At 44.8% G+C, this 20,632-nt stretch overlaps 1 protein-coding gene across 3 annotated transcripts in view; it reads right to left on the bottom strand.

Moving 5' to 3' along the window:
- bahd1 (bromo adjacent homology domain containing 1) overlaps window positions 1-20,632 on the bottom strand; it is a 42,056-nt gene that overhangs the window by 2,671 nt on the left and 18,753 nt on the right. Inside the window, exons 1-6 of one of the 3 annotated variants that reach the window (XM_046308976.1) lie at window positions 18,520-18,915; window positions 7,571-9,117; window positions 3,407-3,768; window positions 2,194-2,353; window positions 1,738-1,817; window positions 74-165 (exon numbers count right to left, since the gene is read on the bottom strand). In XM_046308976.1, the coding sequence (XP_046164932.1) occupies window positions 74-165; window positions 1,738-1,817; window positions 2,194-2,353; window positions 3,407-3,768; window positions 7,571-9,110 (2,234 nt within the window). In that variant the 5' untranslated portion in view covers window positions 9,111-9,117; window positions 18,520-18,915. Of the gene's footprint in view, window positions 1-73; window positions 166-1,737; window positions 1,818-2,193; window positions 2,354-3,406; window positions 3,769-7,570; window positions 9,118-18,519; window positions 18,916-20,632 lie in introns of those variants that run through there. The other 2 variants (XM_046308975.1, XM_046308977.1) reach the window with 2 other exon arrangements.

Raw genomic sequence — 20,632 nt, 5'->3', positions numbered from 1 at the left:
CTCAACATCTTGTGTCTCCCACATACTATTCATTCTCACACCCCATCTCCCATCAGAGATGAACAGACCTTACCTACAGTACTGTGCTAACGTCAACACGTAGCACTTGTCTTCGATGCAGGCCACACTGTTTTCATCCTGATGCCGAGATGCAAAAATTTCATTCTGGAAATGAAGTTGGGTGACAAGAGGAGAGAAAACTGAATCTCATGAACCAAAACGAATCAAATGTTGTTTGTCACATGCGCCGAATACAACTGGTGTAGACCTTACAGTGAAATACTGAATACAACAGTGAAATGCTTACTTATACAAGCCCTTAAAAACCAACAATGCAGTTAAGAAAAAAGAAGTGTTAAGTAAAAAATAGATAAAAGTGATAAATAATTAAAGAATAGCAGTAAAATAACAGTAGCGAGGCTATATACAGGGGATACCGGTACAGAGTCAATGTGCGGGGGCAACGGTTAGTCGAGGTAATTGAGGTAATATGTACATGTAGGTAGAGAGTGACTATGCCTAGATAATCAACAGAGAGAAGCAGCAGCGTAAAGAGATAGTTCAGCATATTGAACATACTGTATTTACATATATCAAAATATGTCATTTCTGAACGATCCCTTAACTATGTGTCTGACATAATCATCATAAAGACCCATTTGGGAAGATCTATACAGACTTTTCTGATGTGCAAACTGACTAGCCAAACCCTCAGCCAAACCCTTAAACAATTCTAAAATATCCGTTTTCACACAGAAAAGTCTGCATAGCCCTTTTCAACCAACTTCTTCATCAGGAAATCACCCTTGCATTGGGAATTCAAAAATGGTGCAGTCTAAGTTTTGATTTAATCCTAGCTGGTTATCATTTCAGAGACTTCCGTAAAGCAGAGCAGTAGCTTTGGTCTTCTCGAAGCCCAGGGTATCCAGCAGAGCACACTGTAGTAAAACATTTTACAACCCCAATGAAAATATTTTTTTTCATTGGACGAGTTCAGCTAGTGCCTCCCGGTTTCAAAACGTTTGCTCCCTACTGAACACGCCCCAACTCTCTCTCACAGAGCATTGTGAACAAGGCTGCTGTTTAGTATTCATAGCCTGGGTGAACAAAGTGTGTTTGTTCCTGGAGGATATTGACAATGGGAAGCCTGTGCAGCCTATTTCTCCAGGAAATACATAATTAAATGGAAACAGTGTGTTTGCCATCTCTTTTCCCAGGATGAGTCTGCACAAACATTGTAGATGGCATCCACAGTGTGAACTGGGCTTTCTGGAGAACTCACCTCGCAGTGTGAACTGGGCTTTCCGGAGAACTCACCTCGCAGTGTGAACTGGGCTTTCCGGAGAACTCACCTCGCAGTGTGAACTGGGCTTTCCGGAGAACTCACCTCGCAGTGTGAACTGGGCTTTCCGGAGAACTCACCTCGCAGTGTGAACTGGGCTTTCCGGAGAACTCACCTCGCAGTGTGAACTGGGCTTTCCGGAGAACTCACCTCGCAGTGTGAACTGGGCTTTCCGGAGAACTCACCTCACAGTGTGAACTGGGCTTTCCGGAGATCTCACCTCACAGTGTGAACTGGGCTTTCCGGAGATCTCACCTCACAGTGTGAACTGGGCTTTCCGGAGATCTCACCTCACAGTGTGAACTGGGCTTTCAGGAGAACTCACCGCACAGTGTGAACTGGGCTTTCTGGAGAACTCACCTCACAGTGTTAACTGTGCTTTCCGGAGAACTCACCTCACAGTGTGTGTTGGGATTTCGTCCTCCCTGTGTGTGTTCTGGGCGGTAGAACCAAAACAGGCTCATCATCATCTCTCCTGAGGACACACAAACAGTGCCATTTTCAGAGTGAGAAGAGGATTACCAAAGTCGAATTGAACATTTGATGTGATGTGTAGGGAACCCATTCATAATCATTTAAACTTTTTTTGTCACATTCTACAAAAGTTTGCGGCAGACAGAGCATTTGATTGCTGACTGTAAATGCCAGATGGAGTAGTATGAAAAAGTACAAAACCTGGCCATCAGTTGCCTGGCACACTGTCTGTGCCAGGCAAGCTCACTTGAGTGCCGACCAAGTATTTAAAACAAAACCAACACTATTTGAAGCATAAAAAAAAAAAAAACAAGCCTATAGTTTTGTATCATCCATTTGTATCAGTTTAGCTACGTGTGAAAGAGGCAGAACGTCACCTGATTCGGGGTCCTTCCACAGGGCTGAGATTTTGGCTACGTAGGGCAGAGACTTCTTCCTGGTACCGGAGCGCAGCAGGACTGTGTCTCGAACCCGAATGACCTCCCCGTCCCGCTGTACTCCTTCGAAACATTTGCGCAACACTGTCGTCTCTTCCCCCTGGAAACAGTTGACTCTACATAAAGTTCTTCTTCATACAGGAGTTGTCATGCAGTCTGTTCTGACCTTGTGTGCAAAGTCAAATGGCATGGACAAATCAATATGAAAATAGATAGGTTCTTTCAGCAATGGAACCAAAAGCGCAAATACGGACAGCATGGGAAATGAGCATGAGAATCATACAGTACAGTTAAGTAATTTTGCCAACTGATCTCTTCACAGACAAATATGTCATTGTCAATGTCATTGTTGATGGCACATACTATTAGCATTGTTGTTAGCACATGGTAACCACCCAGTTATTAACAGTATTGTTAGCACATGGTAACCACCTGGTTATTAACAGTACTGTTAGCACATGCTAATCACCCAGTTATTAACAGTATTGTTAGCACATGGTAACCACCTGGTTATTAACAGTATTGTTAGCACATGCTAATCACCCGGTTATTAACAGTATTGTTAGCACATGCTAATCACCCGGTTATTAACAGTATTGTTAGCTCATGCTAATCACCCGGTTATTCACAGTATTGTTAGCACATGCTAATCACCCGGTTATTCACAGTATTGTTAGCACATGCTAATCACCCGGTTATTCACAGTATTGTTAGCACATGCTAATCACCCGGTTATTCACAGTATTGTTAGCACATGCTAATCACCCGGTTATTCACAGTATTGTTAGCACATGCTAATCACCCGGTTATTCACAGTATTGTTAGCACATGCTAATCACCCGGTTATTAACAGTATTGTTAGCACATGGAAACCACCTGGTTATTAACAGTACTGTTAGCACATGCTAATCACCCAGTTATTAACAGTATTGTTAGCACATGCTAATCACCCGGTTATTCACAGTATTGTTAGCACATGGTAACCACCCGGTTATTAGCAATGTTTTTAGCACAGAAGTAAGAGTGGATGGTAATAATACCATACATGCATACAGACTAAGTTTTCCTTCAGAGGAAATTCTAATATTCTGTAGCCTCAGCTAGCTATCTTACAAGGCACAACCAGTATCTCTTAACACAGAGCGACACATACCACAGTGAAAACCTCCTTCTCGAAGGCCACGCCCACGGGCAGCCAGCCATTGGTTGCCCGGCGACGGGTGATCCTCTGCTGCTTGGCAGCTCCGCTGATGGCAGGCCCCAGCTGATGCTCGTCTCGAATATGGGAGTCACCACATACCCCAGACCGAGAGCTGCTGGGTGGCTTTGCACGCCGAGGACACTCCCTGGTCACTTGCAGCGTAATCCTCGGTTGGCCTGGGTCCGATAGAGGGTTCTGGAGGTGGGGCACTGATTGGCCGGCTAGGGTAGCGCTGGCGGTGGCAAGGCAGCCTTGTGTGGGGGAAACTGGGACAGAGGGGGGGCTGTGTTCCTCCAAAGGCGGGGAGTAGTCTTCTGTGAGGAAAAGTGGAACAGTCAGACACTGGAATAATCAGTCTCTTAAACTCACATCTTACTTCACATTCATCCTCTCCTTTCCTGCCATGGGGACACTATGTTTCAGTGCCACTGACGCTGTGTGCAGTAGAGATAAGAACACGATCTGTATCCTCTGTCTTAATTGTAGCTTTGGGCCACGGGGATGGCCACGGGGATGGCCACGGGGATGGCCACGGGGATGGCCACGGGGATGGCCACGGGGATGGTCACGGGGATGGCCACGGGGATGGCCACGGGGATGGCCACGGGGATGGCCACGGGGATGGCCACATCAGAGTAGCAGAGATGGCCATTTGTTATGGCCTGATGGTCCCCCAGACAGGCAGTGTGGAATCAAATAGCTGGCTAAGGATACTGAGAGTGATCAGAGGGAGGGAACATACATCTATCTGTACAAGCAAAAAGCTCTCTGAGACATTTACAAAGAGCGCACAAGTAAAAAGCTCTCTGAGACATTTACAAAGAGTGCACAAGTAAAAAGGGGTAATAAAATAATCTTGGATGTTACACATCCACTGAACAGCCAATATGCAGCACTGCCTTCAGGGCGCGAACCAACAGAGCTGCTACAAGTTTTGTACAAGCATCAGTACGGCTTTGAAATGAAAACGGATGGCTGTGACTTCCATTTTTATCTTGTATATACCTTGTCAGCATTTGTATCCATTATGTGTTAATGTTGCTGTCTATATGTTCAAATCTTTCTGTTATCCGACTTGACACAACTGAACCTTCTGGAATAATGGAATAATTATGATACTGTAATAGTGATATAGTGGAGAGATGTTTTTTAGTGAATAGTGTTTAGCCACCTATTATGCAAATATTCTACTTATATATATATATATATCTTTTATAAAAAATTATAGCATTTATGTTACTTGCCTCCCATCATCTCAGTCAGCACTCATTTACCACTACTGTTTGTTCCTGGAAATCTAGGATTCCATCAGCTGATGCATGATTGGCTCTGTACACAATGGTAGTGGAGACGCTGTAATGTAATGTAGGAGTGTGTGTGTGGAGTCTTTGAAAACCCCAAAGGAACCAACCCACCACACTAGTGTAGTGCAGGTTCACCTGAACATTAAGGCCAGCTAGGATGATTACAACAAATGTCACATTATAATGTACTCTCGCAATCGGATGGCTTGTGGTTAGTAGGAAATTAAAACAGAAGTCTCCATCACTTCTCTGGGGAAAAGGGTCAATTTCTGTGTCACATCAAAGCAGGCAGCTCAACAAGAGGCAACAAGACATTGTCAAATACCAATTTACCTCAGCTAATAGCGCCTCTGAGCGGACTAGCCAACGACACGCCATATTGATCTGTAATCAGCATACTTAAATGAAGTCATGAGTGCTGCTGTGGTCCCCGACAAATACGATCTGACCACAGACCAGCTGAGAACAAATTCCCTCAGTAAGAGTGGCCCTGTTCTGGTCGTCATCCACTGCTCCGGAGGCAGTGACTTAAGTACTGTAAAGGGGCTATGGGACTCCTGGCTGAAATGACATGTGGAATCATTTCAGTCTGTCTTGTGTGTGTGTGTGTGTGTGTGTGTGTGTGTGTGTGTGTGTGTGTGTGTGTGTGTGTGTGTGTGTGTGTGTGTGTGTGTGTGTGTGTGTGTGTGTGTGTGTGTGTGTGTGTGTGTGTGTGTGTGTGTGTGTGTGTGTGTGTGTGTGTGTGTGTGTGTGTGTGTGTATATGGTTTGTTAAGTTTTATAGCAGAGCTCGATACTGTACACACAAGATAGGCTGAAATGATTCCACATGTACCCGCAAAACACCAGTCAACGCCAGCAGTGAAGAGCCGACTCCGGGATGCTGGCCTTCTAGGCAGAGTTGCAAAGAAAAAGCCATATCTCAGACTGGCCAATAAAAATAAAAGATTAAGATGGGCAAAAGAACACAGACACTGGACAGAGGAACTCTGCCTAGAAGGTCAGCATCCCAGAGTTGCCTCTTCACTGTTGACGTTGAGACTGGTGCTTTGCGAGTACTATTTAGTGAAGCTGCCAGTTGAGGATTTGTGAGGTGTCCGTTTCTCAAACTTGTCCTCTTGCTCAGTTGTACACTGCTGCCTCCCACTTTTCTTTCTATTCTGGTTAGAGCCAGATTGCGCTGTTCTGTGAAGCGAGTCGTACACAGCGTTGTACGAGATCTTCAGTTTCTTGGCAATTTCTCGCATGGAATAGCCTTCATTTCTCAGAACAAGACTAGACTGACGAGTTTCAGAAGAGAGTTAATTGGCCATTTTGAGCCTGTAATCGAACCCACAAATTCTGATGCTCCAGATACTCAACTAGTCTAAAGAAAGCCAGTTTTATTGCTTCTTTAATCAGAACAACAGTTTTCAGCTCTGCAAATATAATTACAAAAGGGTTTTCTAATGATCAATTAGCGTTTTAAAATTATAAACTTGGATTAGCTAACACAACGTGCCATTGGAACACAGGAGTGATGGTTGCTGATAATGGGCCTCTGTACGCCTATGTAGATATTCCATTTAAAAAATCTGCCGTTTCTAGGTACAATAGTCATTTACAACATTAACAATGTCTACACTGTATTTCTGATCAATTTTATCTTGTTTTAATGGACAAAAAGTGTGCTTCTCTTTCAAAAACAAGGACATTTCTAAGTGACCACAAACTTTTGAACGGTAGTGTATATATGACCACGGGGAGTAAATGGGGTTTGGTTGATCAGAGAGCACAGCTTGGCATCTCCTGACAAATAGTCCACAGCTTCAATAGTAAATACAGTACATTCTATTTACACAATCTGTGGTGATTACTCATTGGGACCTACTCACGCAACTAATGGCTAGAGTGGCGAGCAGGGATAAAGAAACAAAGTTCAGCTCAGGACTGTGGATTTAAACCCTACTGGGCTTTTAGATCCCACTGAATGAATCCCTAGAATTTATAATCCTAACCCTAGAACACCTAATCCTAACCCTAGAACATCTAATCCTAACCCTAGAACACCTAATCCTAACCCTAGAACACCTAATCCTAACCCTAGAACACCTAATCCTAACCCTAGAACACCTCATCCTAACCCTAGAACACCTCATCCTAACCCTAGAACACCTCATCCTAACCCTAGAACACCTCATCCTAACTCATCCTAACCCTAGAACACCTCATCCTAACCCTAGAACACCTCATCCTAGAACACCTCATCCTAACCCTAGAACACCTCATCCTAACCCTAGAACACCTCATCCTAACCCTAGAACACCTCATCCTAACCCTAGAACACCTCATCCTAGAACACCTCATCCTAACCCTAGAACACCTCATCCTAACCCTAGAACAACTAATCCTAACCCTAGAACAACTCATCCTAACCCTAGAACACCTCATCCTAACCCTAGAACACCTCATCCTAACCCTAGAACACCTCATCCTAACCCTAGAACAACTAATCCTAACCCTAGAACAACTAATCCTAACCCTAGAACACCTAATCCTAGAACACCTAATCCTAGAACACCTAATCCTAGAACACAACTGAACAGCTTTCTTGAAAACTTTAGATTCTTGCCTCACCTGTGACATTTCTGATTCTCTGTATTCTAAAAAAGGTAAAAACATGAGAATTTTCTCGGCAGATTGTAGCTGATTTGACTGATTGACTAAAAAAGGTCACTGAGCCATCTCAAATATGCAGTTAACACTCTGCAATCATCATGACCCATTCACATCATTATTACTACATATCTATAGGCATTTCTGCCTTCACTTACCCGACTTGGTGTTATGGCTGCAGCTGGAGCAACCTGCATTATAGCAGCACCCCCTGCTGGCGAGGGTTGTTACTGCTCTGTAGGGGTAGCGACTGATTCTGCAGGCTTCTCCATAGCAGTAGACCGGGAGGGAGATTCCTGAGGGGTGGGAGCCGGTCGGGGACAGCAGCTTGGGACTCTGGACCCCACCAGGGCACAACGTGATGGAGGCCACAGAAGAGGGCGGGTAGGGCATGGGGCTGGAGCTCATGGAGGTCATGAGGGTAGAGGTCTTGTGGTGGGCAAAGTGGACATAATAGCCTGAGAAACATGGGTAAGGGTGGGGGCCTATGGTCAGGGCATGTGGGTGGGCAAGGGAACGGGGAGAGAGGAGGCGGCCCTTGGAGAGCGAATGCTCCGCAAGTTCGTCGTCACCGAAGCTCTTTTGGCCAAGGAACAGGGCCAGTCGGTGGCAGTACTCCCCCAACCTTTCCTGGGAGCAGCAGCAGAAAGAAGGAGTCGCCTGGGTCTCGACTGGCTCCTCCACAGACTTCATTGGGTAGCCAAGGAAGGATCCACACTGGAAGTCAGATCTGATGGAGCCATTCCCCCCCGTAGTCCCCTCCCACTGTGGTTCTGGGTGGAAGTATTCCCTTTTACAGAGATTACAGCATTTCTGAACCAGCTGTGGCTGGACCTGGGATTGCCTGTGATGGATTTCATGATGATGCCGTTTCTTTAGCTTGATCCTCACTACCCCACTCAGCTGGTTGCAGTTGGCCTTGGCCCCCCGGTGTTTGGCTTTGAAGGAGGTGCTGGTGATCTTGAGCAAAGCAGCAGCATTGAGGCTGGCCTGACGCCGAGGGGTGGGACCGTACAGACTCAGCAGACTCACATCCTCAATCTTCATAGTCTTTTGGTATGTTTTGGAACTTCCAATTCCACAAATGTCTGATTTTGCCATCTTAGGGACACTTGGGGTGTTACGGCCCAAAATGATTGTATCCTTTGCCAGATTCCCATTGGAATGTAGCTTATTTACGAGTCTGGACCCTTGCGGATGTTCTCTGTATAAGAGCAGACCATTCACAGCCTCCGCATTGAGAGAGGCCAGCCTCCGTTTGCGAGGTTCCACGACAGGTAATGTGCATAAGACTTTTGATTGATTGTTTGGTTCCGGCGCTAGCCGATAGGCTTTGCAGGTCTTCTGTCTACACTTGCAGGGCTTGGTCCTTCCACGCACCAGGTTATGGCTCCCTTCTTCTTTGGTCTCTATTGGAGCTTCCAAGCAGCTCTCCTTGTCCTCATCACTGCTCGACTCCAGACGAGTGAGAAGGACTCGACAGTCGAGTCTGTCCCCCTCGCACAGATACAGCTTCCTGCCCTCCTCCTCTTCCCACAGTTCATTGCTCTCCTTCACACTGCCTCTCTTTACCTCCTTGGGCCTCCCTCTTTTTAGTTTTGGCCGGGCTCCCCCCACCATGGCCTCTGCATGTGGAAGACCTACCTGCTCCCAGGAGTCACTGGGGCGGTATCTGCATGGGTCATCACATCCCTTCATACAGACCCTGGGGAAGGAGACCAAGAAATCAATACATGGGGAGAGTTTTTTTTTGCAAAAACCGACATGACAGTTGATGAATGCCCAAAAAGAAAGTTTGGCTCAATACAGTTTTTATTACACCCATAAAATTTTTTAAAAAACACAGCTATATTTTATCTGCTGAAACACTGATGTGGTTGACCACATATTTTGCAACTAAAGAGTAAGCCTGTAGTAGAAACGGTTAGTACAGAGGGGATATGGGTTTCAAAAAGTGACAAGGTCAGAAAGATACCGCTGCTGACTGACATAGGATCATATCGATGTAGGAATTACCCAACACACACACACACACACACACACACACACACACACACACACACACACACACACACACACACACACACACACACACACACACACACACACACACACACACACATATTTCCAGGAAAGCAGCTGTTCCTATTCCCTAATCATCATTTAGTCTTCCCACACCTGTTCCCGATCCTTTCCCTGATTAGAGTCCCTATTTATTCCTTTGTGATCCGTTCCTGTCCCGTCGGTTCCTTGTATTGTATTCACCATGCTGTGATTGTGTTTCGCCCTGTCCTGTCGTGTTTTTGCCGTGATTGTGTATCACCCTGTCCTGTCGTGTTTTGTGCCTTCATCAGATGCTGCGTGTGAGCAGGTGTCTCAGTCGACTACGGCCTGCGCCTACCCGAAGCGACCTGCAGTCTGTGGCCGCTTCTCCAGTTGTTTCCCTCTACAAGTCTAGAGGATTTCTGTTATTCCGTTTGGACTTTAATAAACTCTGTTTCTGTTAAGTCGCTTTTGGGTCCTCTTTCACCTGCATGACAGAAGGAACCGACCAAGGAATGGACCCAGCGACTTCAGACGCTCGTTACACTGCCGTCGAGATCCAAGGAGCCATGCTCGGCAGACACGAGCAGGAATTGTCTGCTGCTCGCCATGCCGTGGAGAACCTGGCCGCTCAGGTTTCCGACCTCTCTGGACAGTTCCAGAGTCTACGTCTCGTGCCACCTGTTACTTCCTGGCCTGCCGAGCCTCCAAACCTAGGGTTAATAACCCACCTTGCTACTCCGGGCAGCCCACTGAGTGCCGCTCCTTTCTCACGCAGTGTGAGATTGTGTTCTCTCTCCAACCCAACACATACTCTAGAGAGAGAGCTCGGGTTGCTTACGTCATTTCACTCCTTACTGGCCGGGCTCGAGAATGGGGCACAGCTATCTGGGAGGCAAGGGCTGATTGCTCTAACAAGTTCCAGAACTTTAAAGAGGAGATGATTCGGGTTTTTGACCGTTCAGTTTTTGGTGGGGAGGCTTCTAGGGCCCTGGCTTCCTTATGCCAAGGTGAACGGTCCATAACGGATTATTCCATTGAGTTTCGCACTCTTGCTGCCTCTAGTGAGTGGAACGAGCCGGCGCTGCTCGCCGTTTTCTGGAGGGACTCCACGCAGTGGTTAAGGATGAGATTCTCTCCCGGGAGGTTCCTTCAGATGTGGACTCTTTGATTGCTCTCGCCATCCGCATAGAACGACGGGTAGATCTTCGTCACCGGGCTCGTGGAAGAGAGCTCGCATCAACGGTGTTTCCCTGCTCCGCATCGCAACCATCTCCCCTCTGGCTTTGAGACTGAGCCCATGCAGCTGGGAGGGATTCGCATCTCGAATAAGGAGAGGGAACGGAGGATCACCAACCGCCTGTGCCTCTATTGCGGAGTTGCTGGACATTTTGTTAATTCATGTCCAGTAAGAACCAGAGCTCATCTGTAAGCGGAGGGCTACAGGTGAGCGCAACTACTCAAGTCTCTCCATCAAAGATCCTGTACTACTTTGTCGGTCCATCTACGCTGGACCGGTTCGGGTGCTACATGTAGTGCCTTGATAGACTCTGGGGCTGAGGGTTGTTTCATGGACGAAGCATGGGTTCGGAAACATGACATTCCTTTCAGAGAGTTAGATAAGCCTACGCCCATGTTCGCCTTAGATGGTAGTCATCTTCCCAGTATCAGATTTGAGACACTACCTTTAACCCTCACAGTATCTGGTAACCACAGTGAGACTATTTCTTTTTTGATTTTCCGTTCACCGTTTACACCTGTTGTTTTGGGTCATCCCTGGCTAGTATGTCATAATCCTTCTATTAATTGGTCTAGTAATTCTATCCTATCCTGGAACGTTTCTTGTCATGTGAAGTGTTTAATGTCTGCCATCCCTCCCGTTTCTTCTGTCCCTACTTCTCAGGAGGAACCTGGCGATTTGACAGGAGTGCCGGAGGAATATCATGATCTGCGCACGGTCTTCAGTCGGTCCCGAGCCAACTCCCTTCCTCCTCACCGGTCGTATGATTGTAGTATTGATCTCCTTCCGGGGACCACTCCTCCTCGAGGTAGACTATACTCTCTGTCGGCTCCCGAACGTAAGGCTCTCGAGGATTATTTGTCTGTGTCTCTTGACGCCGGTACCATAGTGCCTTCTTCCTCTCCGGGCCGGGGCGGGGTTCTTTTTTGTTAAGAAGAAGGACGGTACTCTGCGCCCCTGCGTGATTATCGAGGGCTGAATGACATAACGGTTAAGAATCGTTATCCGCTTCCCTTATGTCATCAGCCTTCGAGATTCTGCAGGGAGCCAGGTGCTTTACTAAGTTGGACCTTCGTAACGCTTACCATCTCGTGCGCATCAGAGAGGGGGACGAGTGGAAAACGGCGTTTAACACTCCGTTAGGGCATTTTGAGTACCGGGTTCTGCCGTTCGGTCTCGCCAATGCGCCAGCTGTTTTTCAGGCATTAGTTAATGATGTTCTGAGAGACATGCTGAACATTTTTGTTTTTGTCTATCTTGACGATATCCTGATTTTTTCTCCGTCACTCGAGATTCATGTTCAGCACGTTCGACGTGTTCTACAGCGCCTTTAGAGAATTGTCTCTACGTAAAGGCTGAGAAGTGCTCTTTCATGTCTCCTCCGTTACTTTTCTCGGTTCCGTTATTTCCGCTGAAGGCATTCAGATGGATTCCGCTAAGGTCCAAGCTGTCAGTGATTGGCCCGCTCCAAGGTCACGTGTCGAGTTGCAGCGCTTTTTAGGTTTCGCTAATTTCTATCGGCGTTTCATTCGTAATTTCGGTCAAGTTGCTGCCCCTCTCACAGCTCTTACTTCAAGACGTGTTTTAAGTGGTCCGGTTCCGCCCAGGGAGCTTTTGATCTTCTAAAAGAACGTTTTACGTCCGCTCCTATCCTCGTTACTCCTGACGTCACTAGACAATTCATTGTCGAGGTTGACGCTTCAGAGGTAGGCGTGGGAGCCATTCTATCCCAGCGCTTCCAGTCTGACGATAAGGTTCATCCTTGCGCTTATTTTTCTCATCGCCTGTCGCCATCTGAGCGCAACTATGATGTGGGTAACCGTGAACTGCTCGCCATCCGCTTAGCCCTAGGCGAATGGCGACAGTGGTTGGAGGGGGCGACCGTTCCTTTTGTCGTTTGGACAGACCATAAGAACCTTGAGTACATCCGTTCTGCCAAACGACTTAATGCCCGTCAAGCTCGTTGGGCGTTGTTTTTCGCTCGTTTCGAGTTTGTGATTTCTTACCGTCCGGGTAGCAAGAACACCAAGCCTGATGCCTTATCCCGTCTGTTTAGTTCTTCTGTGGCTTCTACTGATCCCGAGGGGATTCTTCCTTATGGGCGTGTTGTCGGGTTAACAGTCTGGGGAATTGAAAGACAGGTTAAGCAAGCACTCACGCACACTGCGCGCGCGCGCTTGTCCTAGTAACCTCCTTTTCGTTCCTGTTTCCACTCGTCTGGCTGTTCTTCAGTGGGCTCACTCTGCCAAGTTAGCTGGTCATCCCGGTGTTCGAGGCACTCTTGCGTCTATTCGCCAGCGCTTTTGGTGGCCGACTCAGGAGCGTGACACGCGCCGCTTCGTGGCTGCTTGTTCGGACTGCGCGCAGACTAAGTCGGGTAACTCTCCCTGCCGGTCGGTCTCAGACCGCTCCCCATTCCTTCTCGACCATGGTCTCACATTGCCTTAGACTTCATTACCGGTCTGCCTTTGTCTGCGGGGAAGACTGTGATTCTGACGGTTGTCGATAGGTTCTCTAAGGCGGCACATTTCATTCCCCGCTAAACTTCCTTCCGCTAAGGAGACGGCACAAATCATTATTGAGAATGTATTCAGAATTCATGGCCTCCCGTTAGACGCCGTTTCAGACAGAGGCCCGCAATTCACGTCACAGTTTTGGAGGGAGTTCTGTCGTTTGATTGGTGCGTCCGTCAGTCTCTCTTCCGGGTTTCATCCCCAGTCTAACGGTCAAGCAGAGAGGGCCAATCAGACGATTGGTCGCATACTACGCAGCCTTTCTTTCAGAAACCCTGCGTCTTGGGCAGAACAGCTCCCCTGGGCAGAATACGCCACAATTCGCTTCCTTCGTCTGCTACCGGGTTATCTCCGTTTCAGAGTAGTCTGGGTTACCAGCCTCCTCTGTTCTCATCCCAGCTTGCCGAGTCCAGCGTTCCCCTCCGCCTCAAGCGTTTGTCCAACGTTGTGAGCGCACCTGGAGGAGGGTGAGGTCTGCACTTTGCCGTTACAGGGCACAGACGGTGAGAGCCGCCAATAAACGCAGGATTAAGAGTCCAAGGTATTGTTGCGGCCAGAGAGTGTGGCTTTCCACTCGCAACCTTCCTCTTACGACAGCTTCTCGTAAGTTGACTCCGCGGTTCATTGGTCCGTTCCGTGTCTCCCAGGTCGTCAATCCTGTCGCTGTGCGACTGCTTCTTCCCGCGACATCTTCGTCGCGTCCATCCTGTCTTCCATGTCTCCTGTGTTAAGCCCTTTCTTCGCACCCCCGTTCGTCTTCCCTCCCCCTCCCGTCCTTGTCGAGAGCGCACCTATTTACAAGGTACATAAGATCATGGACATGCGTTCGGGACGGGGTCACCAATACCTAGTGGATTGGGAGGGTTACGGTCCTGAGGAGAGGAGTTGGGTTCCGTCTCGGGACGTGCTGGACCGTTCACTCATCGATGATTTCCTCCGTTGCCGCCAGGATTCCTCCTCGAGTGCGCCAGGAGGCGCCGGTGAGTGGGGGGTACTGTCATGTTTGTCATTTATTGTCATGTCTTGTCCCTGTGCTCCCCATGCTATTCGTTTCCCTGCTGGTCTTGTTTGGTTCTTTCCTCCTTCTATCCCTCTCTCTCCCCCTCCCTCTCTCACTCTCTCGCTCTCTCTTCTCTCTGTCGTTCCGTTCCTGCTCCCAGCTGTTCCTATTCCCTAATCATCATTTAGTCTTCCCACACCTGTTCCCGATCCTTTCCCCTGATTAGTCCCTATTTATTCCTTTGTGATCCGTTCCTGTCCCGTCGGTTCCTTGTATTGTATTCACCATGCTGTGATTGCGTTTCGCCCTGTCCTGTCGTGTTTTTGCCGTGATTGTGTATCACCCTGTCCTGTCGTGTTTTGTGCCTTCATCAGATGCTGCGTGTGAGCAGGTGTCTCAGTCGACTACGGCCTGCGCCTACCCGAAGCGACCTGCAGTCTGTGGCCGCTTCTCCAGTTGTTTCCCTCTACAAGTCTAGAGGATTTCTGTTATTCCGTTTAAAAGTCGTTTTCCAATACAAAACCTAAAACCTGAAATGACCCATAGTCTTCTGAAGACTTGCTTTCTCTTACGGCACTTAATCTTCTATCATACTATGAACTGGAGGTCGACCGATTAATAATCGGGAATGGCCAATTAATTAGGGCCGATTTCAAGTTCACAACAATCGGAAATCGGTATGTAAATATATATTTTTTTATACCTTTATTTAACTAGGCAAGTCAGTTAAGAACACATTCTTATTTTCAATGACTGCCTAGGAACAGTGGGTTAACTGCCTTGGTCAGAGGCAGAACGACAGATTTTTACCTTGTCAGCTCCGGGATTCAATCTTGCAACCTTACAGTTAACTAGTCCAACGCTCTAACCACTTGCCTCTCATTGCACTCCACGAGGAGCCTGCCTGTTACGCGAAATGCAGTAAGAAACCAAGGTAAGTTGCTAACTAGCATTAAACTTATCTTATAAAAAAACAAATCAATCGATCATAATCACTAGTTAACTACACATGGTCGATGATATTACTAGTTTATCTAGCATGTCCTGGGTTGCATATAATCGATGCAATGCAAGGGGATGATTGAACAAAAGCACATTTGCGAAAAAAAAGAACAATCGTTGCACAACTGTACCTAACCATAAACACCAATGCCTTTCTTAAAATCAATACACAGAAGTATATATTTTTAAACCTGCATATTTAGCTAAAATAAATCCAGGTTAGCAGGCAATATTAACCAGATGAAATTTGTGTCACTTCTCTTGCGTTCATTGCACGCAGAGTCAGGGTATATGCAACAGTATGGGCAGCCTGGCTCGTTGCGAACTAATTTGCCATAATTTTACGTAATTATGACATAACATTGAAGGTTGTGCAATGTAACAGGAATATTTAGACTTAGGGATGCCACCCGTTAGATAAAATATGGAAGGGTTCCGTATTTCACTGAAATAATAAAAGTTTTGTTTTTGAGATGATAGTTTCCAGATTCGACCATATTAATGAACAAAGGCTCATATTTCTGTGTGTTATTAATAATATAATTAAGTCTATGATTTGATATTTGATAGAGCAGTCTGATTGAGCGATGGTAGGCACCAGCAGGCTCGTATAAGCATTCATTCAAACAGCACTTTAGTGCATTTTGCCAGCAGCTCTTCCTTGTGCTTCAAGCATTGCGCTGTTTATGACTTCAAGCCTATCAACTCCCGAGATTAGGCTGGTGTAACCGATGGGAAATGGCTAGCTAGTTAGCGGGGTGCGCGCTAATAGCATTTCAATTGTCACTCGCTCTGAGACTTGGAGTGGTTGTTCCCCTTGCTTTGCATGAACATCCAATAGTCAAAAGGTATATGAAATACAAATGGTATAAAGAGAAATAGTCCTATAAATACTATATTAACTACAACCTAAAACCTCTTACCTTGGAATATTGAAGTCTCATGTTAAAAGGAACCATTATATGTTCTCATGTTCTGAACAAGGAACTTAAACGTTAGCTTTTTTTACATGGCACATATTGCACTTTTACTTTATACTCGAACACTTTGTTTTTGCATTATTTAAACCAAATTGAACATGTTTCATTATGTTTCATTATCTATTTGAGGCCAAATATATTTTTATTGATGTATTAAGTTAAAATAAGTGTTCAATCAGTATTGTTGAAATTGTCATTATTACAAATAAATAAAAAATAAAATACAAAAGTCGTCCGATTAATCGGTATCGGCGTTGAAAAATCATATCGGCGTTGGAACATGTCATAAAATCAATCTGCAACCATTCAAATGTTGGTGTGACTACTACGCCCTGAAATCAATGCAGGAAAACACCCATAACTGTAAACTAACTAGTCACCCCACGAATGAATTTGTTTGATATCATGAGGCAGTGGGAATTTCTTATGACATGAATGGAGGAGGTTTTATTCAGACATCCAAGACCTAAACATCCCTACCTTACAGGAACCCAGTCTGCATTCCTATTGATGTAGTTCTGTTATTCCCACAGATCAGTTAGAACAGAAGTACAGGAGAGACCTGTCTCTATGCCTCATTTTGATTTTTTTGCAATTTTATTTCATCTTTATCGGTCAAGAACACATTCTTACCAGGGAACAGTGGGTTAACTGCCTTGTTCAGGGGCAGAACGACAGATTTTTACCTTATCAGCTCGGGGATTCGATCCAGCAACCTTTCGATTACTGGCCCAACGCTCTAGGCTACCTGCCGCCCCATATGCATGATTACTACCCAACACAAGTGGCTTACAGATCTGGGTACCCTTAAGTACGAGCTTTGGATTGCCAGATAATTGGGGTTTGCACTTTTGGAATTATTCCATTGAGTTGTGCCAAGCAAGCTCAATCAAGTACAGTATTTGAAAGAAACTGAACTGAACACAGGTCTGGTCCTTTTTATCTTCACAATATCCTTTCACTGGTTTCCTCCAATCTTTCCGAAACAAATAGCGACCTTTTCAAACCCACTACTGAGTCAAGATTACAATTAGATAAGACATAAGACTAGAAGAAGAAGAACTTAAAAACAGATGCCTGTGGTTTTGGTCATATTGTTTTTAAAGTTTATGATCATTTAATTTACAAATCAATACAAAGATGTGTTTAAGAGAATAATCCCCCACAAGTATTAAGAGCATAACCAAATCAAAATGTAATTGTTCTTCTCTTTCTTCCGTATTTTCCTATAAAACATACGTTTTAAATAACAACCACAATAACGGTAAGTCGACTTGATTCTAAAAAAAACATTTTTAGCCTTGCACTTTCAAACATCCCACAATTTGGTTGGAAATTATTTCCTGTGGACCATGAAATGTAATACATGAGAAAGACTCATTTAATTTACAGATAACGAGAACAGAAGGAGACACACATTGAGTTTCTGTCTATGGACATCAAATCAAGTTGCTTCATTGGGATACGACAGAAGGCTACGCAACGGATCAAGTGTAACTGACGCACATTGTTTTCTACAGACACGCTATATTGAGAAAGGGTCAAACTCTGAATAAGAAACACATTTCTATGCTAGGCCTATAGCATCTAAATTATATTTCCTCTTTTTTTTTTATTATTTTACTTTCAATCACACCAAAAGTTGGTGAAATATTTGCAGTTTGGCCACAATGAGTGACCAACACATTGCAAGTAGATTGTGACAAATAGCCTACTGCTGGATATGGAATAGCCTAATAATCTAAAGGTATCATCGTGTAACCCACAAAACCTGCCCTAAACTCAAATAATACTGAGAGAGAGAGAGTCAAAATACCATGGATATGTTGAGGGAAGCGACCTTGCGCTACAGTGCAGTTCCCATAGGGCGTTATATCAATGGAATCCATATCATCACGTTCCGTATTATCACCGTCCGGGTTTATCAGATGTATTTATCACCATGATGAGCACGAGGCTATACAACCACTAGATCGGAAACACACATTATGATTAACTAATAACTAATATGGGCGTTCATTACTACTAATCGAATATTTCATATTATAGGCGGTCATTATGGTCTGCCCAGAAACCCAAATTATGAGATTGATAATGCGTTGCCAGAATCTGTTCTGAATGATTGAGTTCGGCCATCGACATGGGATATTCTAACATGATGACAGGCTGTGGTATAATATCAAAAGTAGGGGTTCAGGTGGATGCAGACCAGGAATGACTATGGTCACGGACTAAGCGTAATAAAGCGGTTATAAGCATGTTATTACATCGTCACTCACTCAATTAGCATTTACATTAAATATGACGTATATGCGCTATGCAATTTTACCTTCGGTCCCGATGGAAGATCGGTTTGAGTCCACTCTTAATTCAGATTACACCTTTTATAAATTATGACCAGTCGAGGTGTAATTTAGAAAAAACGAGCGCCCAATAGAGACGTGGTAAAACAGTGACCTACTTCCGAAGTAGCATGTTGGAGATAATATCCATGCGCTGCATTAAGAGACTGCTGTTGCGCTGGGACATCGAGTAAAATATCGTTAATGAGAGCTACGATTTTCTCAAAAGATTCCTATTATCGAAGTTTACCGAGGTCAAAATGAACTGCCAGTAATTGCAATATCGCTCTCTTCTACCTTCAAAGATCAAGTTTTCTCCGACAATTAAAACTTGCTGCATGAATCAAATCTGCTTCACGACACTGCGGCGCCCTGACCTATGAGAAAATCAATATCAAGCGGAAACTTTGTTACAAAGTCTTCATTGAATCAACCCCAATCGGAAAATCTCCAAACGAAATGTAAACCAATGACAACGACGGTATTGCGAGTCTTTGAAATCTAGGTTGTCCAATCAAAGTCTATTTCCTCCATGGAATGGAACAAATTCAGTTCAGGCTATCCAATGTCCACCTATCAAAACAATAACACGGTGAAATACATTTCAAATCAATATCCAGCAATGAAAGTATAGGCCTAATTAAACCTATATGAAATCCATGCCTCTTTTGCTCCTATTGCTTTGAATAACATTTTGAACATCCACTAGGTTATTATAGCTTACTTCTCAACCATAGCCATTCTAAACATAAAGGCTCTCTGATGTTTGCCTGAGGACTCGGAAGTGAATTATTTCACTGCTCCATCTTCGCTGCATGCTTCAGTCTGAGACTGCCATCATTGAAGTCGTTTGTGGTGAAGTCGTTTGTGGTGAAGTCAAATTGAAGGGGTGTTGTACAATACAAAGTAAATCAGCGATTGGATCATCTCTAACCAATCAGAGTATCAAAGACAATGATGACTTATTCTGGATCTAGTCCAACCCATCGGTTTCTGGGATCAATCAGAACGGTTAGAATGCGTTTGCATTCTAGAAAAAGTCGGGGAGGTACTCAGTTTCTTTCCCACAATAAATCGAGATCTGACGTCCGTGGGCGTGGCCGAGCGTTTGCCCGGAGTTAGGTGTTTGGGTTGCCACGCAACTCTGATATATTTTCGCACTTCAAGTAAATTGTATAATGTTGAGCTAATAATTAGTCTGAGACAACTTTATGGTAATTTTAGTATAATGTTGGCATCATGTCAAAAATCACACTTATTGGGGTAAATCATAATTGGTCTCATCAATATTAAAGTTGTAGTGTATGATAAACAGCTGTAAAAAGGCCTCATGTCTGATTTAATGGAGTATGAAAACTGCTAAATACAGTAGGCAGACAGCAGAGAGCTTGACCCCCTACACTGAATCAGCACCTAAATTGCATTCTGAGCACTTTTCCCTCACTTAGCATGACATTTAACACCCAAGTCTTTCCTTTCTGACTGGAACCAACATTAATGTCTTTGTGCAATGATGTTTAATGACAGTATAGATTCATTCTGACTCCAGTTTTAATGGGACAATATCATGCACCAATCCCCCTATTCTGAATGAGTGAATATGAACAAAAAAACATCTTCCTCATATCTACAAATGAGTCATACCTGTTCATTAAAGGGCAACTGAAGGAAATAAACAACTGATACTAAGTGGCCTATGTGTCATCAATATGAGTCAGAAACATTTATTCTAGTGTCAAAATTGACTACAAAGTGTAAATAGGATCATTTTGTTCATAAATTCAGTGAGTTCGTCAGGACTTACTTGAGGAGGGTTAAAAGAGTCTAAAATAATTTTGTTTGAAATATACTTAATTATCAAAAGTAAAAGTCTAAATAATTTCACATTCCTTATATTACGCGAACCAGATGGCAGAATTTATTTTTTATTTTACAGATAGCCAGGGGCACACTCCAACACTCAGACATAATTTACAAATGAAGCATTTGTGTTTAGTGAGTCCACCAGATCAGATGCAGTAGGGATGGTCTCTTTAAAAGTGTGAGAATTTTACCATTTTCCTGTCCTGCTAAGCATTAAAAATGTAATGAGTACTTTTA

Source organism: Oncorhynchus gorbuscha, linkage group LG17, assembly GCF_021184085.1.
Source record: "Oncorhynchus gorbuscha isolate QuinsamMale2020 ecotype Even-year linkage group LG17, OgorEven_v1.0, whole genome shotgun sequence".
In the NCBI taxonomy this organism is placed as follows: domain Eukaryota; kingdom Metazoa; phylum Chordata; class Actinopteri; order Salmoniformes; family Salmonidae; genus Oncorhynchus; species Oncorhynchus gorbuscha.
The sequence above is the reverse complement of the archived record's forward strand: the minus strand, read 5'-3'. Positions and strand labels throughout refer to the sequence as shown.